The sequence below is a fragment of the Urocitellus parryii genome, chromosome 7 (assembly GCF_045843805.1).
Source record: "Urocitellus parryii isolate mUroPar1 chromosome 7, mUroPar1.hap1, whole genome shotgun sequence".
In the NCBI taxonomy this organism is placed as follows: Eukaryota; Metazoa; Chordata; class Mammalia; order Rodentia; family Sciuridae; genus Urocitellus; species Urocitellus parryii.
Genome location: NC_135537.1, coordinates 143,671,403 through 143,699,215, shown reverse-complemented (window position 1 = coordinate 143,699,215; position 27,813 = coordinate 143,671,403). Strand labels below are relative to the sequence as shown.

The 27,813-nt window shown below is 34.8% G+C and overlaps 1 protein-coding gene across 11 annotated transcripts; it reads right to left on the bottom strand.

The window, feature by feature from the left end:
- On the bottom strand, positions 1 to 27,681 carry Znf207 (zinc finger protein 207). Of its 11 annotated transcripts, none has more exons than XR_013344045.1 (14): positions 27,510 to 27,681; positions 25,835 to 25,962; positions 19,678 to 19,816; positions 18,481 to 18,651; positions 18,271 to 18,346; positions 17,735 to 17,782; positions 16,476 to 16,546; positions 15,186 to 15,343; positions 13,781 to 13,873; positions 12,573 to 12,815; positions 11,591 to 11,750; positions 10,968 to 11,451; positions 8,295 to 8,349; positions 1 to 4,005 (listed from the first exon to the last, which is right to left on the bottom strand). XR_013344045.1 is itself a non-coding variant. In XM_077801376.1 (13 exons), the coding sequence occupies exons 1-12, from the start codon at positions 27,547 to 27,549 to the stop codon at positions 11,291 to 11,293; spliced, it is 1,488 nt and encodes a 495-aa protein (XP_077657502.1). In that variant the 5' UTR covers positions 27,550 to 27,681; the 3' UTR covers positions 9,622 to 11,050; positions 11,268 to 11,290. The 11 variants fall into 11 exon arrangements, 8 of the variants coding, with proteins under 8 accessions (XP_077657502.1, XP_077657501.1, XP_077657503.1 ...); XR_013344046.1 differs by having other exon boundaries at positions 1 to 4,002; XR_013344047.1 differs by having other exon boundaries at positions 11,268 to 11,451.
- Between the last annotated feature and the right edge of the window lie 132 nt (positions 27,682 to 27,813).

The following is a 27,813-nucleotide window of genomic DNA, read 5'->3' as shown; positions in this document are numbered from 1 at the left end:
TCAAATAATAAATAAAAAATTTTATTCATCTTTGTGGATAACAGGCACTCAAAGATTTGGTAAGGAAAGATGGGAGACAGTCCACCATCTCCTACTAATCATCAATTTTTAGATGAAAACAAACTAAAAATCACTAGATACGAAAATAAAGCACCACTTTCAAATGTAGTTTTGGCTTACTCAAAGCATAGTAAACATCTTCAGACCACCCCAAAAACAAACAAAAAACTTCAATGCCCTTTTTGAACTCTAATATACTGTACTGGAGATTGAACCCAGGGTCTTATGCATGGTAGGCAAGTGCTCTAACACTGAGCTACATCCCCAGTCCACCAAGTTCTGGTACAATGAATTATTTTATGGCTACATATACTAATGAACATCTCTCCCCAAATCCTATTAGTAGACAAAAATTAAGTACACACACACACACACTTCTTTTACAGAGCTATTAGGTATTAACCAGGTGATACATCAAGATATTACTTGTGCAAGAAATTTTTTTTACTTTACCCTTCCACAAAATCTAGGAATTACAGTTTTAATGCTGGAAAAATTAAAAGACCAGGATTCAACAACCTCCTTCACTGAGCTCATTAAGTTAAACTTAAAAATGCCATTAGCCAAGACTTTTGGCTAGCCAGACATTTAAACACATTTATGGACTAGCCATTTATTCTCCTTTATGTGGTTTGTTCACATCCTCAATACAATATATTTACGTATCACTCCAGAGACTTCCCTGCAGTACAACTGAAGCTTACAGTCTAAGAAACAGGCCTCTTTTTTCCTAAAACCCTTTGGGATTTTGTACCATTTTACAAAATGCTAGTTTGGAAATAAAATGGACATATTTCCCAGAAGTCAGGCATTTTTTCCTGTTGAAGTAATCATCTTTTTATTACGAAAAAAATCAACCGGTAGTGAGGACGTGTTTTCTCCATTAAGTTAAAACACATTGCCTCATTAGCTGGGTATGGTGGCACATGCCTATAGTTTCAGTGACATTGGAGGCTGAAGCAGAAGGATTGTAAAGTTAAGGCCAGCCTCAGCAATTTAGCAAGGACCTAATAAGCAACTTAGTGAAAATTGTCTCAAAACTAAATACTAAAAATGACTAGGGATGTGGATCAGTGGTTAAGTGCCCCTGGGTTCAATCCCAAATACCAAAATAAATTAATTGAAATAATAAAAATTATCTCTATGCAAATCACACATTGGCTTAATGCCATTTTGCTATTATGCACGGATTACTATGATATTCCAGAAAAAGCACAAACTTTTTTTTTTTCCATTTGTCAGTTTAAACTGGAGCTGAAAAACAGAAGACTTAAGTAAACTGAAAGTCATCATTGGGTTTTTTAAAAAGACATTTAAATAATTCTTCTTGAAGATATTTTCTTTAACAGCCACTTATTTCTACCCTGAAAAGAGCTGGAAATAGAAAATTAGTATTTAAAACACCATACAAACTTAAAAAAAAAAAAAAAAGACGGACAAAATGAGTAAGGTACATTTCATTTTTAATCATTGTGCAACACGAATTTCGTAAAAATGTTAAGACATTTACATTAAGTCACAAAGGAGATCAAAGACTTCTTGTTCAGTTCTAAATATTATCACATACTATGGAAAACTGGTGACTTACTCTCATCACTATTACATGCATTTAAAGTTACATACTTACCAATTTTTCACTGTCTGCTTATCCCTGCTAGGAAAGGACAGAGTTCCTTAGAATTTTACTTCATTTTTAATCTTAAAGACACAAATTGAGGGTCCATACTTTGTTGAGTACTTATCTAGAAGAATACATTACCATATCACACACTCAGATTATTAACTTCAGATTTACTTTAGAAGACTATCACTGCTCATACTAAAAAACATCACAGTTGACTATTAAGGTCAAAATGGGAATTACAATATGAAAACACCCTTAGGATATAACAACATTATCTAGGTTGTGGCTAAAAAATAGGAAGAAATCTTTCGTGTTATAATTTGGTAACGATAAAACAGGGGCAAAAGTAATAATAAATATCTTCCCAGGCCTTTCACTGATATATAAGTTGCCAGAAATCAGTATTTCTTAACCAAGTTTTTCATGCAGAGAATGATTTAAGAATTACTATGCTTAACAATTTTGAGCCTCAAGGAGAACCTTGAAAACTGGTCTGCATGAACAATTCTGATAAACCTTCCTTTTACTCTATCCTCCATCTTAGTTACTCATGAATAACTGCAGTAACAGCTTTAACAAGAAGAGAAAGAAGTTCTGGTATTTTAATATTACACCTGTGCAATGTGAGAATCAAAGCATTGAGAAAAAATTTTCACTATAAACTAAAAAGAAAACTTTACCCTTACAAAGATTTTCTTAAGTGCTAGAGGGATTTGAGTAAAAACACTATTTCAACTAACCAAAAGAAAATGATTTATGTATTAAATGTTTTTGTACTTAACCTGTTAATTAACGGTTAGAAAAAGGTAAACCAAGAGTAACAGGGAAATGCCTAGCAATAAAACAATCATCTTAGTATTTCAGATTCAAGTAATACCCGAAGAAATCAAGAAATTTGAATTGCTCACCTCTTTGATTAATGTCCATTTCAGTTAAATTTAAAAGGTAAAATTGGTACATAATAGTATAAAAGTAGTACTCACCAGAAAGGCAGCTTTAAAGAGATGGTTTTAAGGAAAACCATTTCCATTGTATCTACACCATTTCTTATACAGATTAAACTGCGAAAGGCAATGAAACTGTAGCCCTTGGGCAAGTTTACATTAAAAAAAAAAAAAGGTGGCTATCTTAAAACTTGTCACCAATTGATACACTAAGGATTTTTTAAAATTTTAATGTGAACACATGAATTCAAGATACAATAAAGGATGGTAATAAAGGGTGGTAATCACCACCCAGTTTTTTTTTTCTTAAGTATAAGATTAGCTAGTTTTATGGTTAGAACATCTCAAACTAAACATCATTACACTTGAAGAGGAGGAAACCATGTACTCAAGTATCAATGTTACAGACAGGATGATTCCATCTGGTAGAAATTAAGTTGTATGCTTTATTCCTCCCTCCTCAGTGTTCTCAGTTTGTATCAAACACAAAAGCACAATACTTGAAGGTTAAAGACAATCGCTTTAAGAATGAGTCAATGAACTCTGGTAAAATGAAAACAAAAAAAAAAATTAATAAAAATGTTATCTTTCAAACCTGCTATTGCCCCTCAAGGGGATTACATGAGAATCTGGCTAGGTTTCTTGCTAGGGAGTCAGCCTTCATTTCAACATTAACGTGAAAAATAAGGTTCAAAGTAAAATTGACCCACATTGGTATACCTAGGTAAACAGATTATAACTTACCAAAAGAAAATGAACAAAAAAAATATATACACTTAATTAATTACAACTGCTACTAAAAACATTTAAAATAAAAAAAAAACAGTATTAAAAAAACTTCAGGCTTATGATAATACACCATTTTTCACTGCTAGATGTGAGGGAACTTGCTTTTCTTTTCTTAGTTTGATTCATACTCCAAAAAACTAAAAGTTGAATATGAGAACCACTATGGAAAAGCTTCTATGCAAAAGACCCTGGACCCGAAGCGCCCTGGAGATTCCATAGTATATACCAATAAAGGCAGAGAGAATTGAAACTTTCACTCTCCTCTTCTTTTATGTACAATTTATCTACTCAGGTTCAACCCAGACCATATAATAAAGGCATAATTTACTAAACCTTTATTACAACTGAAGATAGCAAACCTAGAACTACTTTGGCCCAAGTATTGAGTGTGTGAAAAGTGTCCAATGGATTCTCTTATTAGTTATACTCACAGTAAGTAACTGCACAGCTTTCTTCTTTGTGTGGGTTATATGGATATGTTTGAAAAAAAAGGAACATCAGGTACTTACAGATTAAACTAACCTGTACTGGCAGGGCTGTGGGATTTTTCTTCTCTACCAGTAAGTAGCAAATGCTGAAATTCTGCTGCTAGTTAACAAAAACACAAATTGTATTAAACTGAGGAGTTCAATCCAGTTTAAAAAGTCAATGTGCATTTAAATTCCTCAGAGTCTGTTATACATTTAGAGTTCTTCCCTAAATTTAACCACTTACAATGACTACTAAATTTAGCGTGACCTTATGAGCATGTGCTGTTAATACTAAATATCTCTTGAATACATCTCAATTTTAATATACTATGTATTTTAATAGGTGAATTGTGCTGGAAATTTTGGTTACCCTAAAAAGTGAATGAGTATATTTTAAGCATATATATTACTTCAAAATTAGAAATGGTTCCTCAGAGACAACTTTTAAAAGCTTTTAATTTTCAAGAAAATTGAATCATATTATTAGTAATTTTAAAATTTTTAAAACATGAGCTGAAAAGTAAATTCAATTACTTACTCCTTAAAGTTCACTAACAAGCTAATAGGTAAAAAGAATATGGCATTTACCTATTATGTTTCTGATTCAAACTCACAGGAACTATGATAATTTTTATCTCAGGCTATGTGGGTAATTAAGCAGCCTGGGAAATGATACTGCAAATCCTTATTCTGATTTCTAAGACTAAGATATTTATAAATAAAACACTAATAATAATTTACATCAATGGAGATAATATGGTAAAACCTCAAAAATAAAACAGTAGAAATGCTGTTACTTTTCATTACACTTAAGGTTCTCAAGTCTAAAAAAACTATATATACTGGTCTCCCTCCTCCCCCATAATCACTATTTGTGTCTAATAAACTGTGGAAACATTCTTCATTCTTCTTTTTCTGTTTTTGGTACTAGGGATGAATCCAGGGCTCATGCATGCTAAAGCACAAGCTCTCCCACTGATCTATACTCCAGGTTTATTGTTCATTTTTATCAAAGTTGGGCATCAATGAATTTTATAACCAGTTCCTAAAATTTAGAAATGGCGAAGACACACAATTTCTTTTAACATGCTAATAGTTAAAAACAAAACAAAAACAACCTAAAAACAAATCTAGTGGGCTTTAAAAATGCCAATAAGAATTTCATCTTTTACAAACACAGCATTACACAAACTCCTTATCAAACACACAGAGTACATTACTGAAACTGGGCCCTAACACCTTACACATCATTGCAGCATTTAAAACAACTGGGGGAATGGTTCAAGTAGTCAAATAAAGTACTCACATGTGTCTCCTCTGAAGTTAAAGCATACACAAAAAAAAATTCTCATCTGCTTCCTAAAGAACCTAATATTTAAAGTTTCCATTTAATGAGCTAGTCTTGATTTAATACAATGTTTAATTTGGTTCCAATAGCTGTTCAAAATTAGTTTCAACAAAAATCTTTTTAAGGGTGTAAAATTCTGTCTATATTATTTCTACATCCTGCTTAGCAAAAACATGAGATAAACTGAAAATTAAAGAGAAATAGATCGAAATATTTAAACTTTTCTTTTTTTGGTACTGGGGATTAAACCTACAGACACTTAACCAATGAGCCACATCCCTACCCTGTTTTGTATTTTATTAGAGACAGGACCTCACTGTGCTGCCTCACTAAGTTGCTAAAGCTAGCTTTGAACTGGTGATCGTCCTTGCTTCAGCCTCCAGGACTACTGGATTAGAGATTGGCATCACTGCTCCTGGCTCCAACTAATTTAGTTTTCAACTAAAAACTGTCCCAGTTGGGAAGAAAAGGAAAGGCTCTTCCTTTAAAGCCTAAAACATTATGCAAGAATATGTACACACAGAGGAAGAAACAGTGCTTATTCGGAGTCTTACTGAAGACATTTTCTTAAAAATACTACTTTAATCTATATCCTAACAAAAATGCCATTCAAGAATGTTTAAAATGTTTGAAATGTAAAGGTTTAAACACTTAAGAAAACTGTACCCCATATATATCACATATCACTTTTAAAACATGTCAGAAAAAAATTCAACTTTAAAAAAAAAAACTTGGAAAAGTTTGATGCATTCAATATTAGGGAGTTCAAATTGAAGACCTAATTTCTCCACTTCTTACACATTCCCTACACATTCACTTAAATTAAATCCATAAGAGCTCAAAATTTTGTAGTTTTGAAAATTCAGCAATTAAAAATTATGAATATCCACTATATGCATGACCCCACATGTACAATACAGTTAAAAGTGCTTATTTTTGCTAACAAATAGGACACAGAAAAGTTGGATGGTTTCTTCACATAAAAAACAAAAGTAATAAAAATGATTTGAATGACAGAAAACAAAAGTATATACTGAGAAATAAGGGTAAAAAAGAAACAAGCAAACTTCATTGTCATGAGATACCTAGAAGGGTAGTTAGCAGAATGTTTACTTACAAAAACCTGCCCTATAGGCCACAGTTTCCTTCTGGAGGACTTTTCATAAAAGTTAGAGTAAGATAAAACAAAGTTTCATTTTTGGAAGAACATACAAAGATTTTAATACTATGTAGGTAACACCATCTTTTAAAAAAGATATTTGATTTATAAAAATTAAGGGTACACATTTAATGTTTCTTTATTCCCTAAACAGTGCAAGTATTTTTGTAGTAGTTGTGGATACTTAACTCGGGGGCATTTTACAAGTGAGCTGCATCCCCAACCCTTTGCATTTATTTTGAAACAGGGTCTCACTAAGTTTTTTAAGTTCTCACTAAGTTGGTACGGTTGGCCTCACACTTGTAAATCCTCCTGCCTCAGCCTCCCAAGTTGCTGGAATTACAGAAGTACCCAGCAACACAAGTGTCTTCTGTGTCTACTTTTATCAGCTGACTGACTGAAGTGACTTCAACATTTTCTTTCATTTACCAAGTTTTACTAGCAGTCTTTACGGACTACCTGAAAATTATGTAATTCTCAAAACTGTGTCTGAGTCATGGAATTACAAATATATAAATGATATATTTTAAATTAGATATTATCAACTTATGCCACCATGAGTAAAGCCCCACCTAGTACTCAACCAAAGCCTATTCCAATTATATTTATTCCAATTATTACTATTAGAATTAGGCCAAGCAACTTCAAGAGATTCCAGTATACTGGAGAATGGTGGATGCAATATAAAACAGATCTCCAATTAGTCTTAAAACATGTAATTATTGGTATAAAATATTCCAGTGGACTATTTTGTCACTGAAACAACAATATTCTTTGCTATTTTAAAATCCATTCCCATGATTCAGTTACAATGAAAATCATGTATTCTAACAAATGGGTCCAAATTTGGAATTCTTTTAATGATTTTTAAGTTTCCAAGAATAAAAACACAATACAGGTCTATGTCATACTATATGTTAATTGCTCTCGTTCAGAGGAAATGCTATCTGGCTAGGATGGTGTCTTAACACACAAGAAGGAACAAACATAACCCAGGTTTGTTTTGGCCCCTCTTCCAATTTTCTCTTTATCTTCTATAACAAAACACACAGACATACAACTTTTCTCACCAAATAAAAGCAAATCTTGCTTGGAAACAAACATGGATACTATTCATTTGTGCATACTGCATAAAACACTGCTCAGTGAGTATGAACTATGAAATAATCATTTCCAAAACCAGTTTAATATAGTTGTAACTTTGCCACATGATCCAATTTTAGTTTGGTTTCCTAAAAATTATTAAACTATCCAGGTTGACAGGTCTGTAACACCCAAACCCTTTTATTCTATCACATGTGTACTCTACACCCATACATACCACACAAGCACACAAAGACATACAACCTTCCCACTCTTCACAGGGCTCTACATTAACATTTGCTCTAATGTGGTGAGGTCTGAAAATATTAAAAATCACAAACTTCTACAGATGACCTTTCAACCTTGATGTCAATGTATAAGCTTAAGATTAATAACATATATCAGTACCCTGTGGCAGTTTCAATAATTAACTTATCCTTGAGGTTAAATTTAATAGTTTGAGGAGAAAATAACCAGTAAGATTTTCCTAGAAATGACAGTGAAAATTTTGAATGAAACATTTCATGCCTCCAAATTAAGAATGTCAAATTGTCAATTTACTAAGGTTCAATACAATAATATAAACTTTACTGAGGCTGTTAATTATGTAATATAAAGTACTTTGTATTTGTTTGTTAACACCACAGTCAAACGTGAATATTAATATAGAGCCTTCTCTGCCCAAAGAATATAAAAATCCTAAGTTTAATTAAATTTAGGGGCCTTCACCAAACTTGCTGCAAGTTTGGGGACATAAATATCCAACAGCCATAAAGCTGTGAAAGCCCCTATAAGGAATAAAATAAATCCCACTTGCCTCAGACTGAACAGGGCAACACTGAGACTCAGCCTCAGCCTGTCCTATGGCAGGGCTATAGGAAGAAGAAAATTTTAATTTTAGAAAAACATTACCCAATTAATTTAAAAGACATGCATTAAATTTAAAAAAAAAATTCCCAATGATCAAGCAAGCAAAGGAGAAAAGAGCAGCTCTTTTATCTATTACAATTCCATTTTGAGCCCATATTTTTTTTCCTGGGGAAGGGGGATTTCCCCCTATATAAGTTTAATTAAACTGAGTTCAACACATAACTTGATCAATGGAATAGGTATTCTCCCATATCTAACGGCAAACACTGTGAGAGATTTCTAAAACACAAATTCAAATGAAATAATTCCAGCAGTCACTCAAAAATTGATCCTCATTTGCCGGTCTTGTTACTATCATCAGTAGTAAATCTTATAAAATAGAAACTAGTGCCAGACAAAATATTATTTTTGCTTTTCTACAAAGGGTGATAAGAGGAGTAGATGAAAGAGCCAAAACTGCCAGTTCTATTAATCTTATTTATAACTTCCTCAATAATGGCAATCACAGTGCCTCCTGAATTCATCCAATCTCCAAAGTAGGACAATTAAAATTCAATTTGACTCAACTTCATCAACTACTTAAAAAAGCACAAGTCAAAGAGTTATTTCAACATAATTTGTCCCACTCAAGATTCAACCACACTAAGGACCCCAGAAGCAGTTAGGTAAAAGGTATTTTCTAGAAGCTTAATCATCTTTAGGTGCATGAAAATTACAGATTAAATACACTAAATGGATATCACCTATGAGCCACATAACTTACAAGGTACAGGAAAGATCATGTACTTAATTTTTTAAATGCCATGAATAACACCAGCAATTAATTGTTTATTAGAATTTTATCACTCATTTAATTTTTTTTATCCCTTTGGACCCCAGAGAGCAATAAACTTTGCTATAAAATATTGGTCTTCTCATAAAATGCAAATAAAGCGTTACACAATTTTTAAAACAGGTCTACCAACTCTTATGAAGTTTGTGGATAAATCTATATAGGAAATCCTTTATTGACACTGATTTGGGAGAACATTTCCTATTTAATCATTCTAAATGATTAATCATTCTTAATCAGGCCACTTTACCTTAAATACTTTTCAACGAAGTTTTTTCTTTGGAAGTATAAAAAACAAAGTGGTCAAATCTAAGAAGCTTATGCATATTACAAAACAATTTAGCTATGCAAACAGTGGAAAGGAGTGTGGGACTGGCAAAAGCTTTCTTGATGATAAATGGATTCTGTCTTTTCAAAGTATGGAATTTTTTGCACCTCAATGGTACCAGAGCACAGAAGCCATATCAGAAGAGAACAGCACCATTTTTTAAAAAATCATTCAGCTTTAAAATACTTGAAATGATTTTGAATGACCAAAACCTGTCACTTAAATACAAACTCTTCTGTACTGAGTAAACATTTAAAAACATTTTCCTACAAAGTTAAAGCCTTTTTTGCCTTAAAACTTTATATTTTAACCTTTTGCCCATAACCTCATGTAAGTTATTTTAAGAAGTAATCATTTTTTGGAAGGCTTACAATTAGAGAAACTCCACTTGTATTCATTGATAATTACTTTGTGGATTATTTCATACTTAAAGAGATCAGGAAAAACAAAAAGTCCAACAAGGGCTATATTATAAAAGATTTGCAACACAAAATACTGCAAAATGGCAGTTATCTCTACAGGAAAGTTCTCTATTAGAACACAATAATATTCAAATTAGCCAAGGATAAAAACAGTAACGCCAAGTAGGCTTAATAACAGAAGGTATCCATCTAATCAAATAAGTAATGTTACCTTCTAGGAACCTAATAAATTTAAAAATTGTCAGTCAACTACCCTAAGAGGCACAGTACTACACTCAGAAGAACATATAACAACCCATTAACATAAGTAGCTATTACTGCATGCATCTAAGCTTCTAGAAGTTTGTACCTGAAAAGCTTCTGAGGTCCATGCAGTACTGAAATCTCAAAAATAATCAGCATGAAATCAAATGAGTCTGGCACTAGGCTCTAAATAGCTAATGGAAGAACTATTAAGGCTTATACATTTTAAATATCTATGAGATCTGATGACACCCAAGGGTGTGGAAAGGTGACAATATGAAGATTTCAAACCTATTGCATAATGATTAATATATGTATCTTTAACTGAAATATCAACATACAATTCTATATAAACTGTTCAGTTTAAAACATGCAGCTAAGAAACAATCTACTACTCAAAGGACAGAATTCAATGATGTATCAAAACTGCATTGGTAACTGTGAATTTTATTATGTGGACATCTACTGTGGCATGCATCTGTACAAACCTTTCAGGCAGTGGTCCACAGCTGGGTTATGAATAAAAAGGCATAAATTTTTCTCTCATTTTATTACAATGAAGTTTAACAGTACAGAAAAGTCACATGACCTTTGTGGGTCAGATTTCTTAAACCCTGCAACATGAGGAACTCTAAATACATTAAATATTGTTACACATTCAGACTTCCAATGTACAGGTACTTGGAAACAGTTACAGCCCTCACCAAGCTAGGTTGGGGACATGAAGTCCAACAGCATCTGAAATGCTGTGAAGGCATAACTTTACAAATAGCAATGTAAGCTTACAGAACTTGCCTTTATTAAGGTGGTATGTTCATGTAATTCCAGCGCCTTCACAATTTAACGAACCAAATTTACTATACTTCACTTCTAAAAACCTAGATGAAACATGAAAAAGAAGCCATACAGTATAAATTGCAACCTCAGGAAAAGTTCCTGCTTTATTATTCCAAATAATTTTTCCCATGTAAAATAAATGTCCAATAGTTCCTGGTATGTGGGAAGATAATGTTTGTTAAAGTCACAATGAAGCCTTATTGACGGAAGCTCGGCTATATAAACAGCACAAGTTGAGAAAAGGTTTAATCTCCAAACCTATTAAACTGGATGAAGCAAGATCAGTAACGGCCACCTTGCGACATTACAGGAGGTCTCATTCCCATTGGAGGTCGAGGAGGCCCACCTTGGTAAGGGGGTACCATTGGCGGTCCCTGCCCATACGGTGGCATAGCACCAGGAAGGTAACCTGGCATGCCTTGATGATGACCACCATACTGACCTAAAAAAAACATTTAAAACACACACAAAAAAAGATTGATTTGGTCAGTGCATTGTACTTATAAATTCAACATATTTTGCAGATAACATTTTATGTGTATCCTCTAAAATCCAATAAAGCAATAAAAAGAGAAAAATACCATGAGGTGGCATTGGGGGTCTCATTCCTTGCTGCTGTGGGATGCCTGGCTGTGGTGGCATCATACCTCCAATTGGTCCAACTGGTGGATTACCGATTGGGGCCTGTCCTGGTCGAGGAAGATTACGCTGATATTTAGGTAACTGTGCCCTTCTCTCTTCCTAGGAATAAAAATAAGAACAATGTTAAACACATGTATGCAGAGAGATCCACCAAGCATTAAGGCAAGCACGTAAAACATTTATAATTTACAGAATAAGAATTACCTGTTTTAAAATTTATACTTACTATCCACCAATTATTTTTGTCCCCACAAACCAGTTCAAATACCTGAAATGTCCATGCTTTAAAAAACCTCTATTTTTATACTTGAAGCACGACTAACAACTTCACAGGAATGACAAATGTTTCAACAAGAAACTGTCTAGATTTTAAATACTGCTATGAAAATTCTAAATATTAGCCAGGAGTTAAGCACGTGCCTATTATCCCAGCTGCTTAAGAGGCTGAGGAAGAAGGACTACAATTTTGAGGCACACTTTGAACAACTTATGAAGACCCTGCCTCCATCTAAACAAAATTAAAACAGGCTTCAGACCTTGCTCAGAAGCAAAACATTTCTGGTTTAATCACAGTATCATCAACAAAAGGGGGACTAAAAAACTTTCTATTGAAATAAATTCCTTTATGTGGGCTTGAAAGGATCTGCAGGTTTTACCTCATACTTGTATCTTTAGTCAATAAATGCAGATTTATGTCTAACTAAAATGATTTTTAAGAAAGTTGAGAAACTGACTTATTACCTTCTTTTAGAAATAGGAGGGAGGAAGCAATCACAACATGTAGAATCCATCCACTTTATGAGTATTTTGTGGTTTCTTAAATATCAAAATTGTAACAACCATTTGGAACCACTAAATCAGACCCAATGAGTAAAAATTAAAAATCAAGTGCTGCTAGTAAAGACATAGAAAACAACTTACCAGTGATATATCCTCATCTGGATGGATCAACTTACTGGTTGCACTGGTGGTTGTAAGTGTAGCAGGCTTACTTGTTATTGAAGCTGCTGGTTTTGCTGCAGTACTATTTGTTGTACTAGTGGTTGAAGCTGTAGACTGTGTATAAGCAGGGAATGTAGGCTTTGGGGGTTCTGTAGTTGTTGCAGGGGTACTATTTAAGGGCTTGAAATCTGTACCAACAGGTCCTTGCACAGCTGCCTGAGCCTGTAAAACACAATTTTTCATTAATGAAACTTCAAAACCCAAAGTTGAGTATATCTATGAGATTAACTTAAAATACATTAAAGTACCAAAATTTAAATTAAATCCAAACAAAAGTTAACATATAATAAATGCCTCACAAAATTCAAGACAGCCCATATCAAAAGACTGGATTAAAGTCATATCAGACTATTAGAAAACAAGATGACTGTATATGTAACTTCTCAGATGCCTTCTACAGTCCTAACTAGTAACTTTATTCTAAATTAAAGTTTATTTCAAATAGCTGAAATACAGTATCACGTAACAAAAATCTATAAACAGACCTATTTTTTTAAAATAGTTTTTTAAAGGTAATCTTTCAAGCAGCTCAAAAAAAAAGAAATTAAAGAATACAAAAGTTCAGATAAACTTTAGTTACTAAGTATGGCACAAAAAGTATTGTCAATGGTGACATAATAAAGTTATGTCCTTACTAGCATTTTTTATACAATAATTCAAAACTCTCCAATTAGAGAGATTCTCATGGACAAAAGGGTTATAATTTAGCAGGTTCTTCTAAAGAATTTCACGAAACAAATGTGTTACTCTCTAAAATGCCAAACATCTAAAACGTCAAACAGGTCAACTTTTTGAACTATATGCAGAGTACTACTTTCCTTACATTGTATGTGATGCATTAAACAGCATAAATCAAAACCATGCATCAGAATACATTGGCCACGATAATGCATTTACTGCTTACATGCTTTTAACCCTTTAGAACCATAGAAGTTGAGGGTACTTTTTTGGGATTGTTAATATAAATTCAGATTTTCCAAAGCCATTTGATTTTATTAATGACATTAATCTTACTTTTAAAAAAAATAAAACATAAGATTTTAAGGATAATTTAATTTTCATGTAGGGTCCAAAGGGTTAAGTTATAAAGCCATTTCAACAATTTTAAACTGCAACTTCCTGCGTACTTGTGCTGTGCTAGGAAACAGAGCTTTAGAAGATGCAGACAGACTTTCTGAATTGGATGAAGCTGTACTTGAGCTTGTTACAGGTGTCCCCATCTGTAGCATAAAAGAAAGGAAACAATGAAAAGTCTCCAAACAAATGGGTGAAATAAGCCATGTGGCAGACTTTTTAGTATAGATTGCATTTTTGTAAATGCAAAATTTAATGCAATCAAATGTCATTTAAGAGGCAGGCAGTTAATGCATTTACAATAAACATGGTGAAAGAAGGAGCCTTAAAAAAAAAAAAACTGACATGAATAAACCTAGTTAACCAGTTTTGTTTTTAACAAAACTGTGTTTTCCACTGAGATATTTCAAGAACTGATACCTAAAACTGAGAAAAAGTATTATTGTGGACACATCAATCCTCACCAATGCCTCTCTACAAAAAGATTTTTACAAAAGTTTCACATTCTCAATAAACAAAATCCCCACCCACCACAAAACATAATTAATATGCTTAAAGGACACTTTATTAATTTAGCACCCACAAACAGGAAAAAAAAGTGATACAAGAAAACATCAAAGAGATAATTTTAAAAAAGAACCAATAATAAATATACATCCTGAACTTAAATACATGTGCTTAGTTCCGAATGAAACTGAAAAAAAGCAAAGATCCCAACCATTATATCTATACTGCATATAACACAAACATCTCTTATGTTTTGGAGAAAGTTTTGAAGGAAGACAAGACCACTAGGAAATATAAAGCCATTAAATGATGTCCTTCTAGCATGACTGCAGCATTGTAATTTACCACAGTTCTAATAAGAGTAGTCCAATAAATTATTTCCTAACCTCTAAAGGACTTTTCATCTTTGGCCTCATTCTACTTACTATTAAATAGGGAAAGGAGGGCCTCTTAACAGTATGTATTTAAGTCTCCAGAAATCAACTTTAATTCTTTCTTTTTTGGTACTGGGGATTGAACCCAGGGCACTTAGCCACTGAGCCACATCCTCAGCCCACCCCACCCCCCTTTTAATATATTTTATTTAGAGATGGGGTCTCATTGAGTTGCTTAAGGTCTCACTAAATTGCTGAGGCTGGCTTTGAACTTGCAATCCTATTGCCTCAGCTTCCGGAGCCACTGGGATTACAGGCTTGTATCACCAATCACAACTCAATTTTAATTTCTAATTCAGTTAAGAATTACAAGACGGGAGGAAAAAAACTATCTCTGATTTCATTCAATAGGTTGAAAAGTCAAGAAGTGTAAACATGGAAAAGGATAGGCCACTTTTTAGTATATTTAATTATATTAAATTTTTATTTAAAAAATTAACCTATGACAATTTCAAAGTTTTTTGTAAACAACTATGCTTTACCTTTAAGAGCACTTTTTGCAGTAATTTCACCTTACCTGTCCAGCACTGGGGAAAAGAGGCTTAGTAACTGGAGGCTGTGGAGCAGGTACTGTTGCTGTTGGTGCAGGTGGTCTATTAAGAATACCTGGTGCTGACACAGCCTGTGCTTGAGTCATTGGAGGAATTCCAGGACGGGGAACAGGGGGGGGCATACCTGAAGAAAAAATGGTAGTGGGGAATTCAGTCAATGAAACAGTTCGTTCAGAGAAAAATGTTTCTATACTAGAAAGTTACTAATTGACTCCTGAACAACTCTATAGAGTCCAAGGCATGGTGGTGTATACCTGTAATTCCAACAATTTGGAAGTCTGGGGCAAGATCATCAATTACAGGCAAGCCTCAGCAACATGACAAGACCCTGTCTCAAAATACTAAAAAGAGTTCTACTGTGTGCACGTACAAACATGTAACAACAAATCCCACCATTACGTACAACTATAATGCACCAGAGAAAAATATTAGGAAAAAAAGAAATAATAGCGACTGTGGTTGTAGCTCAGTGGTAGAGAGCTTGCCTAGCATGTGAAAGGCACTGGGTATGATCTTAAGCACCACATAAAAATAAATAAGGATAAAATAAAATTGAATATATATTTTTTTAAAATTAAAAAACAAAGAACTGTAGTAGTTGAACAGTAAAGTGCCCCTTTGATCCCCAGTAAAACAAAAAGTAACAGAAGAAAATAATACTAGAACTGGCATATGATCAAAAATGACAATTAAGCTTACTGATATAACTGAATTAGTAAATGTATTCAAATATATATAATTATTTCAGTCATCAGAATTATTTCAATTTACCATACATTTTAAATCTTCCTTGAACTCTGAAACTTTAATGTGAATGACAGTAAAATTTCCGTAAGCCATACAATATTAGGACCTATAAATTTTGTTATTCCTTTGGACACCCTAAGCTATTTTTACTAAAACCCATTATTAATGGGTTTGAGTTTCTGTAGTATAACTTTTACCAACTTTGTTAGTAAACAAAAAATTATTTTTTAAACATTTTTAAAGTTGTAGATAGACACAATACCTTTAATTTTTTTATTTTTATATGGTGCTGAGGATTGAACCCAATGCCTCACACATGACAGGCAAGTGCTCTACCACTGGGCTACAACCCTACCCTGTGAACAATTATTATCTGTATTCATTTAAATTATTGCAAATACCTCAGCATAATGTGTGTTGATCTATTTCCTATACGTCTACTTCACAAGAAACTTACGAATAAAGCATTCTAGTCATATTAATATAGAAAACTGTTTAACATGTCATACCTGGTGGCATACCAGGCATAAGAGGTGGTATTCCTGGTCCAGGTGGCATCATTCCACCCATTGGCATCATTCTGTTAGAAAGCAAATTTCAAAAAACAACTAAAGTTAATTAGCAGTATAAACCATAAGAAAATATTTTGGCCAAATCCAAAATATTTTGGCTAAACTATAAGAAAATATTTTGGCTAAAGATTCGAATTTGCCCTCTAATACTGAAATCAAAAAAGCTGAAAAAACAAACTATGCACAACAGTCCTATCAAAATAAATCCTAAAAAAAAAAAGCCAGCAAGCTCTTGGGTTTATCGGTAAAGGGGAGAAAATCAGTCTTTGTTGACAAAACATTCAAAGTTATAGAGAGAAAATATTTAACATGTACAGGAGGCCTCATCAAAAATGTGTATTGGAAAGCAAAATCTTTTATTCCACTTGAAAAATATCCTCACAGAACATAAATAAAATATATTTTAGAGTTGCTAGATTTTTCAAAAAGAAAATATTTAATGTATACTATAAAGTAAGAATTTTTTGTTTTGGAAAGGCAAGGAAAACCTACCACCAAAATTAATACTGTCAAAAGCAAACTCACTATTGTCTAATTTTTATTTACAAGTTATCTAACATTAAACCACGAGTTACAACCAAAACCTACATTATTTTCTTTCCTTTAAAAAGTTCACCTTCATCAGTGTATAATTCATTTTTTAAAAAATTAGAAGTTTTTCAATTTGGTTTAGTATTATTATTTTGGACGGGGTTTTTTGGTGCTGAGGACTGAATTCAGGGCCTCACATTCGCTAAGCACCCACTGTACTGTGGAGCAACAACCCCAGCTCCACAACTAAAAGAGTCGTAGATAGACACAATACCACAACTTAGAACTTATATCAGAAGTTTTAACTTTATACATAAATTCTAACTAAAAGAAAATTCAATCATATTCAAACATTAATATACAAAAATTTGTCAGAATATATATTTTCTTCCTTAAACACAAACACTTTTACTATCAGGTCCCATTAATTTTAGCAATAAGGGGAAAATACACATTTAGAAAATGCTTTATTTAATGGGTCTATTTCCTCAGAGATGTTTTAATTCCCTCTTTTTAAGAGACCTGTGTCAAGCAGCTTGCAACTTTTAAGTTCTAGAGAAGGTTAGAAAATTTCTGAAGCCAACTGAATAGATATCATTAAACACACACAAAAAAATGACATTATGATTATACTTCCTGAATTACATTATGAATGAGATGCTTACATGTTTTCACCGCAAAATGACTGGGTGTATTTTCTCTGATGATGCAATCTGTGAAAATGTATGACAAAATCAAAATCTAACTGTGATTTTCAAAATACAGTGGGAAAGTGTATTGTTTACCTCACATCCAACAATATTTAAGTAAAAGTGATGGGCATGAGCACCTCATCTTAACCTTAACTTTTGATGCTTCTACACATACAATCATTTACAGAGTTTGCTTCTTCTCACAACTATAAAGTGTCAAGGATAGTTCTGAATCTCAGAAACTCAAATATACAACCAACTACTTTAATTACCGCATATGCAATTGAAGCAGATGGCTGCCTACATACTAAAACCCAAAAATCTACTCTCTTTAGAGGCAAACTTATACCTTAAATTCATTGATTGACCCCTTATTAAACAAAGTTAAGACTTAAGAGCCCATACCTTCTAGAAACAAAAATGCAAAATAACATTTACTTAAAGTATACCTAAGTTGAAACATATTATTACTAGGCATAAGCCCACAAGACAATTAAAAGTTTTCTTACCCAGGTGGCATGCCTGGCATAACTGGTGGCATTCCTGGCATCAGAGGAGGAACACCTGGCATTAGTGGAGGTATGCCTACAAATAAGAATTTCAACCAAAAAAAAAAATCATCAATTAATATTAAAGAGTTAGGGGAACAAAAACAATACTTCTACATCATATTAATAAAATCAAAAGAATGTTACATTTTATGAAACCCTATGTGGTACCTGGAGGCATTCCTGGTGCTCCCGGAACTGGTGGCAGTCCTGGCTGAGCCATTGGAGGGATATAACCTTGCTGAGGTTGAACAGGCTGTGGTTGAAATGAAGTCGAGGCTGCAGAGTCATCATCATCATACTCATCAGAATCATCCTGTTGCTTCTTTTTTTGACTCTCTGCTAAGAAAATTTAAATTACTATTTCTGATAGTTAAAAAAGAGTGAATGAGTTTAGGACATTTAACTTCAAATAATTCAATAATTATTCTCCACTATTCAAATCTGCCTTTACTCTATATTAAGGAGAATTAACATCCTATGAAAGATAAAAGTGATTATCCTAAGTCAGTTTTACTTAAGTTACTCAAAAAACAGTTAAGTCAGACATGGTGGCGAATTCCTGTAATCCCAGTGACTTGAGAGGCTAAGGCAGGATCAACCCAAGTTTTTGAGAGTAGCCTCAATAATTTAGACCCTGACTCAAAATAAGAAGAACTGAAGATGTGGCTAAGTGATTAAGGACACTGGGTTTAAGCCCCAGTACCCACTTCCCCAAAAAAGCTTTCTAGCTGGGAGTCTGTAATACCAGAATCTCAGGAGATTAAGGCAAGAGAATTCCAAGTCCAAGGCCATCCTTGGCAACTTTGCAAAACCATCTCAAAATGGTGAAGCATCCCGAGTTCAATCCCCAAATTTTATTTCTATTCCAAATAAAAAGTAAACCATGAGCCAAGCATGGTGGCAGTGAATGAGCTAAGTCAAGAGGATCATGAGTTCAAAGCCAGCCTCAGCAACTCAGCAGGCCCTAAGCAACTCGGTGTGACCCTATGTCTAAATTAAAAGGGCTGGGGATGTGATTCAGATGTTGAATGCCCTGGGTTCAATTCCCAGTACCAAAAAAAAAGGGTCAACCATGACAAAGAAGTCTGACGTCTCCACAAGATAAAAAATTCGCTTCAAAATAAAAAACATAGGTGATTAAATAGATTAATAACAATTTCTACCATCTAGTTAGTACATAGCTTCAAATTCCAAGTCTAACAAAACCACTAAACATAAATGTAAGGGGGAAAACTAACTCAAAATTGGAGTTCTGAACAAATCTATCATCTATTAATTTACATCTATAAATTTACACTAAAAATAGTAATAGTCTCATTAAAGTGAAGATATATTTAAAAAAATAATAATCATCTTATTTTTTACCCTGAGTTTTCTGTTCAAGAAGTCGTCGTCTTTCATCCATGTCTTTTTCTGGAATACCTTCCATACCGTATATTTCCAACTCTATGTCTGTTCTCCCAGGTATTGCATTTGGTACAGCATCTATTGTCTCTTTATGCACCTAACATTAAAAACAAAAATTTCAGTAAATACACAAAAGTGCCTCATAAAAATCTTTTTAGGAATAATGTTTCATGTCTAAATTAAGATTATGAGATTGGGGGCTGGGGTTGTGGCTCAGTGGTAGACCACTTGCCTAGCACGTGTGAGAACTGGGTTCGATTCTCAGCACCACATATAAATAAAGATCCATTGACAACTAGAAAAAAATTTTTAAAGATTATAAAATGTACTTTCTTCTGTGTGTAGTGTTGGAGACTGAACTCAGGGTTTCACACCAAGTGTTCTACCACTGAGCTATATCCCTAGCCGAACAGTCTTATACTAAGCATTAGAGGGAATGCTGGGTTTGTAGCTCAGTGGTAGAGCACTTATTTACCATGTGTGAGGCACAGGGTTTGATCCTCAACATTACATAATAATAAAACAAATAAAAATAAAGGTATTGTGTCCACCTATAACTAAAAAGATTTTTTTTTTTAAATTAGAGGGATGGGGCTGGGGATGTGGCGCTATGCCTGGCATGCGTGAGGCCCGGGTTCGATCCTCAGCACCACATACCAACAAAGATGTTGTGTCCGCCGAGAACTAAAAAATAAATATTAAAAAAATTCTCTCTCTCTCTCCTCTCTCACTCTCGCTTTAAAAAAAAATAAAAAATAAAAAAAAATAAAATAAATTAGAGGGATGCTGCTCAGAGGTGCAGTACTTGCCTAGCCACATAGGAGGCCCTGCGTTCAACCCACAGCACCACTTAAAAAGAAAAAAAAATTAGAATAAAATTTCCAAGAAAGAGTCTGGCTTACAGTTACAAACAAGAAAATGTACATTATAATTAGCACCACCCATAACTAATAATTACTTGAGGAAGTTATTATAATTTCTTCCCTGTATGCTTTTGCAAGTTCAAATGTTTCTAACCCTCAAACATGAATAACTCACAATATATGGTTATATCCTTATACAGAGTTGGTTTTTTCAGCAAAAGTCATTCACTTGCCAGACACAGTGGGAGATGCCTATAATCCCAGCTACCAGGGAGGCTGAAGCAGGACAATCACAAGTTGAAGGTAGCCTGGGCAACTTAGACCCCATTTCATCTTGAAATGAAAAATAAAAGGGGCTGGGGATGTAACTCAGTGGTAGAATGCCCCTGGGTTCAATTCCTAAGCAGCCTGCCACTACACACAAAAAGCCTTTTGTTTATGCTAGTGAATATCAAAATATGTTGCCTAGACTATCACCATAATCAGAAGCCTACTACACAAATGCAAAATCTCAGGTTCTACCAAAGACCTGAATCTAAAATTCTTGGGTGTGACCAGTGACCTATGTTTTAACAAACACAGTTCCTCCAAGTGATCCTGATATATGCTCAAACTGATTTAGGCTAATGATTGGGATTGCCAAGAAATACTGCTTTTCTTTCCTCTCAAGACACTTATAGAAAGGTACCTTTAAAAAGTTAAAGCCCAGCACAGTAACCTGTAATCCCAGCAATTTAGGAGTCTAGGGCAGGAGGTTCACAAGTTCAAGGACCATCTCAGCAACCCAGTGAGACCCTAAGCAACTTAGCAAGTCCCTTTTAGTTTTTTTTTTTTTGTAAAAAAAAAATAAGTGGATTCTCCTTAGAAACATCTCAATAAAATGTAACATGCAAATCAAATTTAGAAACTATCTCAGTACCTAATTAATCTTTAACAGCTTTTCCTTGTGCTATCACTAAAAGATCCACAAATAAACTATAAGAAATGATTTAATGACCCTGTCTCCTAAGTTTCTGGGGGAATATGTGCTATTCTTATTAAGTGCAATGAAGCAACTCATATTCTTAAAGAAATCCAACTATGCTGTGTGAAGTGGCATACAACTGTAATCTCAGTGGCTCAGGAGACTGAAACAAAAAGATTGCAAGTTGAAGGCCAGCTTCAGAGAGATTCTTTCTCAAAAAAATAAAAAGGGCCAGGAATCTAGCTCACTGGTAAAGCACCCTTGGGTTCAATCCCCACACCAAAAAAAAAAAAGGAAAGAAATACAATTACATTCACATACATCAGTACATTTCTGAGTGATAGGGTCAATGATAAACATATATATACTAGAAGAAAAATAACGATTTGCTTAAAATCCTCCCATTATGGTATACCCAGAACTAGATTTCTTAGACTTTGCCAAAAAAGCATCATCTTTCTTTGGTTAAAAAAAAAATATGGCCAAGCATTGATGAGAACCTACTACAGACCATCTTAAAGCTAGGGTACATATGATTTTACTGCAATGTCTACTTCAGAGGTTCCTGCGCAAACACATAAATAAAAGCACTGAATAAAAAAAAAATGTTGTCAACAAGTTGCGATGTAACTCAGTGGTAAAGTGTTGGTCTAGTCTGTGAAGCCCAGGGTTCAATTTCCACCACAGCATTGGGGGGGAAAAAAAGTATGAAATTCTTCAGAAATCTGAGGAAAAGTACAAATTCCTAGAAATCTTTCTAGTTTTCATTCTATTTCTCTGCTCTTCTCCAAGGCACAACTCCTTTAAAAAAAAAAAAATGGCATGGGTGCCTCTACTTCCTCTTCCATTTTCAAAGTATTCTGATCAAGCTTTCATTCTCTTCATTCTAGGAAATCACTCCTGTCTTGACTAATGACCTCCATTTTGATCAATTCTCTCTTTATTATTTCACCTCCACCAATATTTGACCTCTTAAATAACTCGCTCCTTGAAACACTTTCATTGGTTTCCAGGGCATTATTCTCTTGATTTTCCTTCATTTCAATCTATCTCCCTAGATTATTATTTAAAATTTTCTGACCTCTAAATGGGGGGAGTCGCGGAAAGAGCACGGAACTTATACTCCCTAGGAAAAGTACACCTATTATCAAGCCTTAAACTAACCATCCTGCATGCCCTCAAATTCCTATCTCCAATTCAAATTCCTATCTCCAATTCAACTTGTCTAAACTCCATACATTCAACTGCTTATGTAACATCTCCAACTGCATGTTAAGTAGATCTCAAAATTATGACAAAACTACCATGTTAAAAACAAAACAAAAGGGGCTGGAGTTGTGGCTCAGCAGTAGAGCGCTGGCCTCGCACGTGCAAGACCTTGGGTTTTATCCTCAGCACCACATAAAAAAATAAGTGAAATAAAGGTGTTGGGTCCAACTAAAAAAATAAAAAAAGAAGCTTGTTTGAATTTCACTATGGATTATATTGTTATGCTATAAAATTCCATCTTTAAAAAAACAAAAGAAGGGCTGGGGATGTGGCTCAAGCGGTAGCGCGCTCGCCTGGCATGCGTGTGGCCCGGGTTCGATCCTCAGCACCACATACCAACAAAGATGTTGTGTCCGCCGAGAACTAAAAAATAAATATTAAAAAAAAAAATTCTCTCTCTCTCTCCTCTCTCACTCTTTAAAAAAAAAAAAACACGTTATCCTCGTTTCTAGCTTCTTTTGGGGTGGGGGGAGTGGACACAAGATACCGGGGAATAAATGAACCAGGCATGCTACACAAGTGTTTTACCACTAAGCTATGGCCTCAGCCCCCCTAATCCTTATTCTTCCTGCAGTTTTCTCACTCCATGGGAAGTCATTTTTCATACTGCTGAGAACACCTCAAGGTCATCTTTAATTTCTCATTTTTTTCTTATACCCCATATCTAATCTATCATCAAATTTTGGTCTATCACCATTTAATTCATGTGGAATATTTTAGGTCCCCTAACTGGTCCTTTATTTTAATATTTATATTTTAGTTGTAGTTGGACACAATGCCTTAATTTTTTGTTATTTTTATGTGGTACTAAGGATGGAACCCAGGGCCTCACACTTGCTAAGTGAATGCTCTATCGTTGAGCCACAACCCCAGCTCCCCTAACTGATCTTAGTGCACTCTGCAATCTATTTCCAACACTCCAGCCAGAATGATCATTTTAAAAAGTGTATCAGCCAAGTGCAGCCGTGTACTCTTGTAATCCCAGCAATTTGAGAGCCTGAGGCAGGAAGATCACCAGCCTTAGCAACTTAGCAAGGCCCTAAACAACTCAAACCTTGTGCCAAAATAAGTAAAAAAGGTTGGTGGGTAGCTAGGGTTGTAGCTCAGTGGTAGAGTGCTTGCCTTGCATGTGTGAGGTCATGGGTTTAATCCTCACCACCACATAAAAAATAAGTAAAGTTATTGTGTCCGTTTCCAACTGAAAAAAAAAAAAAAAAAGCGAAGGGGTTGGGATGTGGCTCAGTGGTAAAGTTAATGTGGTAAAGTGCCTCTGGGTTCAATCCCTAGTACCTAAACAAATAGTAGTGTATCAGCATGTTCCATTGCTATTCAAATCCATTTAACGCAGAATGAAAAAAAAATTAAAGTAACACAGTGCTGCCCTTTCTGTTTCCTTCAGTATAGGAGAATTCTGATGTATTTAAGGGCTTTCATTTCCTATTCCCTGGAAACTTGCTTACTTCCTTTCAGATCTTATCAGATGTTAGCTTCTAATTTAGGCCTTTCCTTCCTACCTTATGGCCCTCACTATGTTCGTTTTCTCTATCACTTATCAATTTAAGACAATCTAGAGGTTATACTCCTTCACAACATAAATCTAATCTCCATAATGGCAGACTTTTCACTGCTGTATACCTACAATGTCTAGCAGTGTTGTTCCATAAAAACTTTCTGTGATTAAATGTTCTATATCTACCATATCAACAGTTATCCACAGCCACATGTGACTATTAACCACTGAAAATGTCACTAAGTGACTTGAAAACATAATTTTTAATTTTTACTTAATTCTAAATAAATTGTTAATTTAAAATTAAGCTGCATGAAACTACTAGTTGCTGCAGTGAACAACTATGAGTCTATTAAGTAGTAGGTTCTCAATTTTAAATAGATACTGAATTGCTATTACAATAAAGCACTTAAGTGAAAAGTTATTTATTTGGTACTAGAAATTGAACCCAGGGGCACTTTGCCATGGAGCTTCATCACTAGCTCTTTATAAATTTTGAGAAAAGGTCCTACTAAGCTACTAAGGGTACTGGTAAATTGCTAACACTGGCCCCAAACTTGCAACCCTGTTTCAGTTTCCAGAGTCACAGGAATTACAGGTAGGCACCACCTCGCCTTGCCAAATAGAAATGATTATTATAGTGCTGGGGACATAACACAGTGCCTTGTACTTGCTATGCAAGCATTCTACCACTAGGTTACATGCCCAACCCTTTTGTAAATTTATTCTTAAACTGAGGGAAGCATTGTCTCCCTGCCTTGCCAACAGTAAGTAGTTCTTAAGGCATAGGGATTTACTCATTTCACATTTCTCTTATTTAGCAAAAAATTCAGGCAGCTCTGAAAAAAAGTAGAAGGCAGCTTTGGCAAAAGTAGAAGAAATAATGTTAAATGAGAATCATAAAAATATAAGTTTTAAAGTTCTTGCTATCTCATAGTGAGAAGACTCAAAAACCCTAGAAATGCAATACTGCCACTCTTAATAGGTCCTAGAACAGCCTGTGGAATAAGCCTAGCCCCAAGCAACCTATTATAACAAATATATCATTCAATGGCAGTCAGTGAGGAAACTAATGACATATTAATTCATACAGCCAGAATGCCCACAAAATTTAAAACACCAATCCTTATTCTCTACTCCAGGTATTTCCAGGCTATTCTGATCTCAATGTAACTGTTGCTAACCTAACCTAGAGCGAAAAGTCCCACTAATAATTAAAGATTAATATAAATATCAACTTTCTTTACACACAAAGTCAATTTATTCTTTTGATGGTTATAGAACAGACTGGGGGAGGCTGGGGATGTAGTTTAGTGATAGAACATATGCTTAATTTGTATGAGGCCTTAAAATCCATTCCTAACACCAAAGAAAAAGTAGAAAAAGAATAGATTTGAGTTGTTTTAAGCAAATTGATTATCTTATTGCAATGAACAAAAAAACTGTAGTTCTCAATGACAAATTCAACATTAGGGGACAAAAATTAAATGTAGAAAAGAAAATCCTTACCTGCATGCAATGAATAGCTAAGCCAGGTCCTGTATACAATTTCTTATGACATATATGGCATTTAAAATGCTTTGCCTTTTGGTGCTGTATAAGGATCTTCTCATCATCAAAATCTCTATTACAATACCTGATCGATACTGTTAAGGTACAAAGTACAATAATGACAGTGTACAACCAAAACAATCTTGAGTGGTGCCAACATGGAGGCTAATACAGGAAGATCACTTGAGCCCAGGAGTTTAGAGTCAGGCTGAGCAACAAAGTGGAACTCCACCTCTTTAATTAAAAAATGAAAAGAACTATCATAGGGATGGCATCAAAACAATTAAAACCAAATGGCATTTTACAGTAAATTTTATTTTCACATTTATAATACCATATGGATTACATATCATGTAGTCTCCTATTTCCAATTTCTTAGAAACCCAACTCTTCACCAACCCCAAATAAATACATCTCATCTCAGTATTTGGCAAAATTTTGCAAAATACTTGTTTAATAGAAAAGACACGTTGACTTTTGTTCAATATTTTAACATTTATGAGTGCACACAAAAGGTTCCCATATTAAGTCCCCAAATTCATGTTAAAAAATTAAAAATCACTTCAATACAAAATTCATTAGCTATAAAGGAAATAAAAACAATTGAAATGTTACCAATTCACCAATATTTCGAGTCTAACACCTAATTGTATGGTGAAGAATAATTACGCATTTCGACTGAACAAGCCATAAAATTGCTAGTAACTTCGTACTAATTTATGGTGTCAGAGAATGTATTAACTCTGATGAGTTAAGGCTACAATGCTTAGAATTCTTACCACTCAAGATTTTCCCATAAGCAACATTTTTTAAAAACGCATAATCGATTTTAAGCTATTATTGAACTAGAATGAATAAATTTTATTTCTGTAACACACCTATTTAAGTACGAGACTAAATTAACTTTAACATAAAGGAAATTAACATTTGCGGTGAAAGTATTAAAAAGATGCCACATTTTAACAACTTTTCCTTTCTAAAGAGAAAGCTGTTTTTTTTTTTTTTTTGGCCCTACAAAGTTGGGCAACAGTGACGAGAAACTCCGCCCCACAAGAGAATGCTTCCTTCGGATTCAAGGCGCCTCTGGGTGAGATACGGAAGCCAGTTGTGGGTTACACCCGGGGTGGGGAGGGTGGGGAGGACGGGACGCAGAGGTGCGCAAAACCAGGGCGGACTAACTTGAACCTTGATTAAACGACCGGCTAAAATAAATTAACTAGGAGACAAACTCCGGAAGCTCTTCCCAATCCTCCATGGAGCCAATTAGCATGTTACACTGGAAGAAAGTCCCTTTGTTGAAGCGTCACCAAAACAACCGGCCTAAGAGTTCTTCGGGGACACTGCCCTTGGTGGAGGGTCCAGGCCGCCTCCCCGTGGGCCAACGCTCGCACCAAACGAGATCCTCCTGAGTCACCGAGTCCAGTCCTACACCCGCCAGAGCCTCTGGACCTCTGGTTCCCATTTTCTGAGAAACCTTCCTAAATTAATCCAAGCCTCCAAGCCACCAGGCCACCCACACTGAGGCCTAGGACCCTAGCGCTCCCCGCCACACGACAAATCCGGGCCTCCAGGTCCCAGTCCTCATCAACCGGCACCCCCGCTCGGCCTCGACTTCCAACTGACAAAGGATATCAGCACCACGGCTTCAGCTGCTTCTTCTTCTTGCGACCCATAGCTGCGTCCCTTCGGAAAATTAAAGGGAGGAGAAAAAAGCAGGAAAACGAGGAAATAAATCGCTCACTTTTCCGACCCAACGGCCACCACCGCCTCCCACAGGAAACAGACACAAAATGGCCGACGCCCTCGTTCGCTCTCCGCCTCCCGTCAGGCACTGCGGCGGAAGGCGGGGCCAGAGAGGGGAGGATCACATGACGCAAACCTCCGCCCTGAGTGGGTGGAGACGCACAGCTGCAGAGAGGCAGACGCCATCTTGAGCG